Genomic DNA, 9,241 nt, shown 5'->3' on the forward strand with positions numbered 1-9,241 from the left:
TTTCTCAATTATCTTATAACTATAATTGAAACAATTAAAAATTCATTAAAATCTTTATTCTTGTCATTTTTAATTAAATAGTAAACTTTATTAAACATTACAAATTCAATTTGGGCGTTATGGTTAATTAATCTACTTTAAATACTTCAAAAAATAATTTATTTGCAAAGGATATTACAAACTTGATTACGGTCAAAATGTAAAACGTAAGATAGTTTAAAGAGGGAAAGACAAATTAACGGAATATCCAAATTTCAATCTAACTCCAAAGAATCTAAAATTGCTTCCATTTTGTTCACTAAAACCACTCTACACAAAAAATAAAAATAAAAAAATCTCAAAAATAAAATATCTACAAAATAAAAATAACCACCAACTATCTTCTTCCGAAACTAACCCTACTCCGGAATCGAACTCAACAACGCCGCAAACTTCTCAACACCGGCACTACCGCTTCTTGTATTTCTTCCTCTTCTCGATCTCTGTACAGTACCACCGCCAGAAACGCCAGCCGGTGAAACACGCTTAGCGTCACACTCACCGGAGAACATAATCTGTTTCCCGCCACAACCGCATTTATAGGAAGCGCCACTTTTCATGAGAGCGGAACTCGCTTTAACGGCCAATGCAGCCATCTCCTGAGCCTGCAACGGTTGCCTCAACCAACTCAACGGAAGAGCGAAATAAAGCTGTCCTAGTTGCAACACTTGGTTTTCATCGACGGCGGTGACAACATCGTCGAAATCCATCTCGTCGGAGTTACATATAAAACACGACGGATGCTCCTGTAAGAGGTAAGAAACCTTGACAGGATAAGAAAACTCTCGTAACCTTCCGTCTTGGAGAATAAGCTTCGCCGTTGCAACGCGTGTTGAATCGGAGGAGGTACAGTTCCCCATTGTGATGTGACTCAGTGAGTCCGGCGAGTTATGTACGAGTGGTGGAAATGTGGAAATGTTGTTATTAGTTGAAGAAGAAAGGAACGTGATGAGAGAATATATAGTAAGTAATTTCCACGTGGAATTTTGATTTAATTAATTAGAAGCTGCGGGAATGACTTTCCAGGCTGTAAGTTGTTGTTGACAGGTTGTATTACTAGCTAGCGTTTAGTGTGCGAAACTGACCCTATTTTCGAGATTGGGTGTGTATTTACGGTTTTGTCATTTGGTTCGGACAAAATGTTCAACCATAGTGAAATCAATGTGTTAAAATTGGACTAGTGTTAGATCTTTGGTTTCGAGTTGAATTACACAAAATCATGTGATATTCATGTTTTTGAAGCTGATTGTGTGAAAATCATGATGACAGCTCAATGTCACTTACAATTTGTTTGAATTTGATAAAATTACCATGTAAATTTGATAAAATAATGGTTGGAAATCAAAGTATTAGTGAAGAATTTGAAAAAATTATTGGCATTAAATTGGTAAGAAATAGGCCTAAGTAATGCTTAGTACTGCTTATATATAAAATGCATAAAAATGATGGTATTTTGGGGGTGTCTTTATGAGTTCGACAATTTTGTAAAATAGTGAAGACACATCTCTATGAGATATTATACGTTTGTGTTCACCATTTGTTCATTTTGAGTAGTGAGTAGGGTTTGAATTTGAGTGATATATTATTTTTTGATATCTAAAATAAATATTTTGGTTGAGTTTACATTTTCTTGTTAGATCAAATTTCATAAGAGCTAGTTTGGAGTCATATTTGCTTCAATCCCTTATGTTTTCTCTCAATCACATTATGTTAGAACAAGACACCATAGATTGGTGAATAATTGTGGAGAAATTTTGGATATGAAAAGTGAATGAGGAGAATTGAGAGGGAGAGAAGGGTTATGATTGCATTAACTTAAGATGATAATGCATCATATACATTTATACATGAATTATAATACGATTGAGAAATAAAATGACCAAATAAAATAATATAAAAGTATAAACATCGAGCTTATAACCGGTTACACCATTTAGTTAATCGATTAGACGTGACATGAAAATTAAATATCTTTCCGTTGTAATCCCTTAACATAATAGGTTAATTGATTACAACAGCAAAAACATCATTTTTCTATTATTTGTATGAAATTTTTTACTTTGCTGCAACCGATTACCATCCCATATTGATAAATTACATCACTTGAATTACTTTCAACATTTAATTTAAAATTTCGCTTCTAAATAAAAACATTCTTTCACACCATTTATAACCATCAAAATGTGTAATTTTATATTGATATCTACCTTAGAATTAGTTGTACAATATAAATTTTTTTTTTTTTCATAATTGTATCTTAGTAGAATGTTTTGTATGAATTTAAACAATGTTGTATTTACATATTAAAGTTTAAGATTCAATTTAATAATTTCTTCTGTAAGAATATTTCAAAATTATAAAACAACAATATTTTTATAAAAAGGAATAAAGAAAAATTGAAGATGATCCTGACATTATTTATGACTATTATTAGGTGAAACAATGAAATGTTGGAGGGCACAAGCAAATCACGTGAAGGATGTTATACTGTAGTGATACTACTACCTAACCTTGCAGCGTAGCTTGAATGAGGCAAGTTGAATTTTGTTGCGGTTTCTAAATTAAGAGTGGAAAGTAAATGTGAAGTTGAAAGTAATAAAGTGGGAAGGTAAAGTTTGTGAAATTGTGGAATTGGGAAGGACTATTTGACATCACGGATCAAAAATTGGCCCAATAAAGGTACTGTAATTCCATTTTAAAGATTTATAACACATACTAGAAATCACATTTACCCCAATTCTAAATTCAAAGGACAATCTCATAGGGTCATTTTGGATTCTCCTTTTTGGTACATGCTTTTTTTATTATACTAGTATTATATTAGTGGACTAAGTATATGAATAGTACTAATTCTATTTGATTTTTTGTAGCACGCCAATACATATATATGACAGTGGATGATTATCTTATCTAATGACTAATGAGTAGCAATTGGAAATAAAATTAAAGGGATGTGACTTTTTTTTTGTCATTTACTTTTCTTTCAACACGTGAAAATCTCTCGTTCTCATGCCTTGTTCATATATATAATTGTGTGGTTACTTTTAAATAATTGAAAGCATTCAGAATCTTCCTTTTATTATTATTAATAATCATGTCATGATAAGAGGTCCTAATTTTAGTGTATTTTTAAAAAGTTTAAGCATTTGAATCTAAGGTCATACTTATTATTTTTTAACTTTCTAAATTACAAGTGTTTTGACATCAATAAAACTAACCATCTCAACTATCTATATCCTCTCCCCCTTAGCTCATATATTAAATAGATAAAAAAAATATTTACAAAGGAACTATACCAAAACCCCTAACAAAATAAAAGTAAAAAATAATGATATGAGAAACAATAATTTAGAAAATTCAAATTTTTTTTCAAAAAATTCTTCTTTCATGAAGGGCTTTAACCCACCAAAGTGTTGAAATGGTCAAGTGATTGATCAAGTGATTGTAGTTTGTGAAATTATTTACACAAGAATTATATTCTCGGAAAAATATGAGAATGCATATGTTCAATGTAACACCCTACTTCCGTCTCGACAATTAATTAAATAAAACATAAATCATTCATGTAGAATGTTACTTAACAAACAAACAACTCATATTTGAATCACATAATTTAAAAATAATTCATTTGATAAGCAATGGAAAAAATTAGAAAATAGTTGCCATAAAAGCCCCAACAACCAAAATTTGAAGAAATGGTTCAATGTGAAAAGAAAACAAATGAAGATATGTAAAATGCAACAAATAACATAACAATGTGTCCCCTCGTGTTACATATCACAACGACTTTAACTATAGACTCGAACAACAAGCAACTAAAGAGGCACAATACCGTCTCCGACCTCAAGCTCCTACTCAGGTACCTGACTCTAACTATAGACTCGAACAACAAGCAACTAAAGAGGCACAATACCGTCTCCGACCTCAAGCTCCTACTCAGGTACCTAATTGTCTGTATTACGGAGGAGTACAAACACAACAACACAAAAAGGGGTGAGAATATGTTCAAATAAGAATTGGTGCTCAAAATAATCAAGATAGATTCCTACATCACATACCATGTATATATCAAACATGCATCACAACAACACGTATTCATATTTCACTGATATCAAAGTCAATCGCCAATCACACGAATCATACAAAAATATCCATCAATGTACAAATATCTCATTTACACAACCATAATTTAATGCAATGCAACATCGACTCAACTCATGCTAGTCACGGTCCCCATTCTGTACCAGACTCGCAACTCAACTTTATATGCATGACGTATCGACTCTACATTTGGTTGTTCATACGAATCAGGTTCCAATCAACTACGAACCCCGAGCTCCCACTTTGAGCTCTAAGTCCTCACTCAAGATTTGGGACAAGTCACTAGTCCCCACTCCAAGCTAGCAAACATGTCTTTTTCACAACAACGACACACATGATGTATGACATATAAAAATGCAATACAACCCCACTCTAACAGTACATAATCAAACAACAACGAAAGATGAAATACACCTTCACTATGACTATAAACAAATATACATTCACTGCATCACTCATATTTCTCACTCCGAAATACACATCTAAACAACTTATCAACATGTAAGCACAATACTTGCATTTTCATCACACATAATCATAATTACACATAACACTCATTTATGTATAATATCACTTAACAACACTCAATTAATTATATAATTTAATTAATAAACTCATATTCGTTGAAAACACCAAACAATAGTCAAACATCGACCGCCCGACAAAACTATACCACTTTAATTTTGTGTAATAATAAGTGTTGTGTATCTTTTTGCTCCACAGTTATAGATGGCACCACCCTCGTATTCCGCATCTTAATAGTAGCTTCTTCTTCCTCACGGGATGCATGTTTTTTCTATATTTTGTTACAAACCTTGACTGAGTGACCAATGATGAAACAATGCGTGTAAAAATCTAGAAGCTTCTTATAAAGAACATTGACGTAGAACGAAACTCATCTCATTCCACCATTATCTCTGGGAAGATAATTTGTGTGAGATCTACATCCACCAAGACTCTCGTATAATGACCAAAAGACTATTTTTGTGTTACTTTATCAATCATCAACGATGAACCAATTTTTCAAATAATTCCAAATAGGATTCGAGACCTCCAATATTCTTGAGGTAGGTTATAAAATTGCACCCATGATTGAACGTGTGTTTGTCTTTAGGTTTCGATAACCTAAGCAAACTAGGTTGTAAATTGTACGGACATATAGACCAAACTTTTCTTTTGTATTATGTAGATTCAAAGCAGGACACATAAAAACCCTTGTCAAACGGTACGAGTCCCCATGGGGAAAGACCTTTCCAAATTACCATCATATTTCTTGTCAAGTCACTTATTATGAGATAAATGCCTATTTTCCCATGATTAAACTACCATCAATATGATATTTACATTCTTCCACTCCCTTGTACTATTCCTTATATGAAATCTTTATGCTAATTAATACACCCTTGAGAATTGATTTTGGAAGTTGATTACGGGTCAATTTGTTTTAGCTTTAAAAAAATGATTTATTATTTTTATTTTTAAAAACGGATTCTACAAAAATGTTATTCAAAATATTACAAGTTTTTTTTAATTTGTTTTTTATAAATTAAAAGATTGAATTGTTCATTCTATAACATAAATATACATTATTGAAGATCAAAACATAGTCAAAATCACAATTTTTTTTAAAAGTTGTATCTTAAAAATGATTTTTATGAAAAGCTATTTGAAATAACTTTAAAATTTAGTGATTTTTTGAAAATTTGATATCTAAAAAAAGTTTCAATAAAATTATAAAACCTAAAATAACATTTTAAGAATAACTATTCAAACCAAAATTTTATTTGAAGCTTTTATGAAAAATTTCTTCATAAATTTTTTTACACTAAAATATCTAACACTAGAAAAATCATTTAAAAAATAAATAAAACAAATGGACTCTACATTAAATGTCCTTTACATCAAAGTTTATGACCGTTTGCAAAAACGATTTAGGTTTAAGAATACTTTTAACAACCTCAAAGATATGTAGTACTAGAAAAATCATTTTTTTAAAAAACAAAACGAACGGGCTCTACATTAAATATCCTCTACGTAAAGTTTATGACCACTTGCAAAAACGATTTAGGTTTAAGAATACTTTTAGCAACCTCAAATATGTGTTTCGGTGAAATTGTGCACTTCCATGCATATTAAAATGAAAATTTTGTCATACAAACCCTATGGCACCAAGTAATCTGATTTTTACATCAAAAATGATTTAAAATTTAAAATTTTATAATCATCAACAAAATTCTCATATCTACGATTTAGTTTAAATGTAAGATGTTGTAAAATTTTGAGTGAAACTGCCACTAGTATAGATACTTTTCTTAATTTATTAATATAATATTTGAATAATTTTTATATGGATTAATAGCTTTGTTAAATATTATTAAATTATTCATCTTACTGGCTCATATCTTAAAAATATAAAATAAGAATATAAAAAATATAAATTTATCATTAAAAAAAATATTTTAACTTTTAAAGGTTATATACACAGTCTTTAAAACTATTTTTTTAATATCTCCAACATGTGAAATGAATTGAGAGCACAACTTAAAATTTTATTAAATTTATAGTTTAAAAATATATTTGGTTTCTATATTTTAAGATAATTATATAAAAATAACACACATTATTGGAAAAGAATTATAAATCTCACAGTTATTAAACATAAAATATATAAAAAATTAATTATAAAAATTGACACGTCTCTGAAAAAAATGTAAAATAAATTAAATTAATTTAATTTTTATTGAGGCACCGTTATTTATTTGCATCAAATTCAAAAGTATTGTGCATATGAGAGGTGCATTAAAAAATTAATTCTCAGGTATCAACAATGAACCCACCATCTTTATATTCACGCATAAAAGTTAATAGTGATGAACTTAAGAACACTTTCACAATCAACAAATTTTACACATATTTATAATTACTCACTAAAAAAAGTTCACGTCAATATCAAAAATTGAATTTACAATCTTTTTAGATGAAGACACTTTTTACCAACAGAATTAATCTTTATTAGTGAAATGTGATGTTTGGCGCCTTTAGCCTTTGAATTGTACTAGTTTGTTGTTTACCATTAGAAATAGAATGCAGCAATACCCTCCATTTAAAACTGGACACGTGGAATATCAACTATTGAAGTGATTGTGTGTGTGGTGTATGAGAGTAGAGGACGTGGCGAGAAATGAATATCAGTTGTGCTTTGGTGCAAGATAGAGGGAATGCCACGTGGAGTAACGGCTTTGGAAAACGTAATGAACAAAGTAACAATAATTGATACTCCATAAATAATAGTATAATAAAGAGTAGAAAAGAAACAATCTACATTACTCCAGAAATAACATTTGAATTATTATATAATATCTATTTTATTAAAAAATATATATAATCTATCTCTAATAGTAATTTTGTAATTAAAATAAAAGTTCTAATTATAATATTAATTATTATTTTAAAAAATCTTATTTCTGATATACGTTACTTTTATTATTAATAAACTTTTAATATATGATACCTACTTTTAAATAAATAAATAAATAAATAAAAATAATAAAATGATAGTATATCTGCATTTAAAAATATTAAATATGATATTAAAATTAAATAAATAATTAAAATTGTCACTAAAATTAAAAAATTCTATTGATAAAGTCTAAAACTTGGAGCTGCATGTCACATAAAACACTTCTGTTCTCATATTAGGATTTCACTACCAATTATTTACAATTGTATCTTCTCTCACAATTCTTCTTTCAATTAATCAAACTTAAAAAATCTTCTCAAAAAATTTATAGAATAAAAACTTTTTCAAAATTAGTTTTGAGTAATCACAAACATAATCCATTTCTTTTAAGTTTATCAATTAGAATTGGTGTTTTCTTCCGCTTGGCCACACGCTATTGTGTCAAGATTCTTATGGTATGTTATTTGACTTATAATTATTTTTCTTAAACACTCACTCTAATTTAGTTAGTTTTGTTTAATTTGCGTTCTTTGGAAATAAAATTTCATATCCCTTTAATTGAAAGTTATAACTTTATTATTTGATATTGACTATGATATTTGATACTTGATTTCTAGATATTATTTGTTGTGATTAGTTCTTAAGTAAGAATAACATATTTTGATTTTCATCATAATGTATTTTACTAATTTGAAATTCATTGGTCATGAATTGTGACAACTATTTTATTTTGATTTGTTTTTGTAATGCAGCTAAACTAATCGTCATTTTGAACCAACACATAAGATATGAAGTTTTAAACATGGTTATGCAAAATATTCAGATTTAGACATGGTTATTTTAAATATTGTTTCAATAATAAGGGGTATGATGGAATGGTAGAGCGAGGGACTCAAAACCTTCCATAGGGTTTGTTATTCTTTTGATTGATGATGATAATATTGTTTTTAAATGCAATGATATGAATTATAACCATGTGTATTGATATGTTGATGTTGTGATGTGCTTGAATAAAATTAATCATATTAATGGAAATTTGATGATTTAGAGATGATGAGTATGATGATATTGTTGTAATGTGTTGTTGATCCATGAACCCATGAAATAATATATGAGTTTAGGGTGTGATAGCATTAGGAATTAGGATTAATATGATAGAATTTTGTAAAAATAAGTTGTTATATAAGGTAGTGTTTTGATGATTGAAAAGGGATTTTTAGACAAAAAATAGCAGTATGTGTCAACCTGTTCGATGCATGTGTCGACCTGTATAGGTCAAAAGTCGACCTTTATAGGTCATGAGTCTACACATACAGTCAACACATCAAACATAAACTACATGCTTTACAAATGAGGTACATGAGTCGACCTGTAACTTGTATGTGTCGACATAAAGAGAAATTACCTTGGCGGGTGGACTGGAGTATCTTTGAGGTTCAAGCGAATTAGGATAAAAATACTTGTTTTTTTTATCTCTTTGTTATTAACATTAAATGGTGTTCTTGAGTTGGTAGAAAGCTTTTGCTTTGTAAAACCCAATTCACCTCCCCCCCCCCCATTTTCTTGTGTTTTTCACACCTTTAATTGGCATTAGAGCCCCGATTCTGATTATGATAAAAGATTTATCAACACTTCATCGTG

The 9,241-nt window shown here is 29.3% G+C and overlaps 1 protein-coding gene across 1 annotated transcript; it reads right to left on the reverse strand.

The window, feature by feature from the left end:
- Nucleotides 1-235: 235 nt before the first annotated feature.
- Nucleotides 236-980, reverse strand: LOC127120314 (uncharacterized). Its single transcript, XM_051050729.1, has one exon. The coding sequence runs from the start codon at nt 897-899 to the stop codon at nt 399-401; it is 501 nt and encodes a 166-aa protein (XP_050906686.1). The 5' UTR covers nt 900-980; the 3' UTR covers nt 236-398.
- Nucleotides 981-9,241: the final 8,261 nt, after the last annotated feature.

Source organism: Lathyrus oleraceus, chromosome 2 (genome assembly GCF_024323335.1).
Source record: "Lathyrus oleraceus cultivar Zhongwan6 chromosome 2, CAAS_Psat_ZW6_1.0, whole genome shotgun sequence".
NCBI classification, from domain to species: domain Eukaryota; kingdom Viridiplantae; phylum Streptophyta; class Magnoliopsida; order Fabales; family Fabaceae; genus Lathyrus; species Lathyrus oleraceus.

Bases quoted from the DNA above. Each gene is read 5' to 3' on its own strand.
- LOC127120314 (XM_051050729.1), bottom strand. From the start codon at position 899: ATGGGGAACTGTACCTCCTCCGATTCAACACGCGTTGCAACGGCGAAG.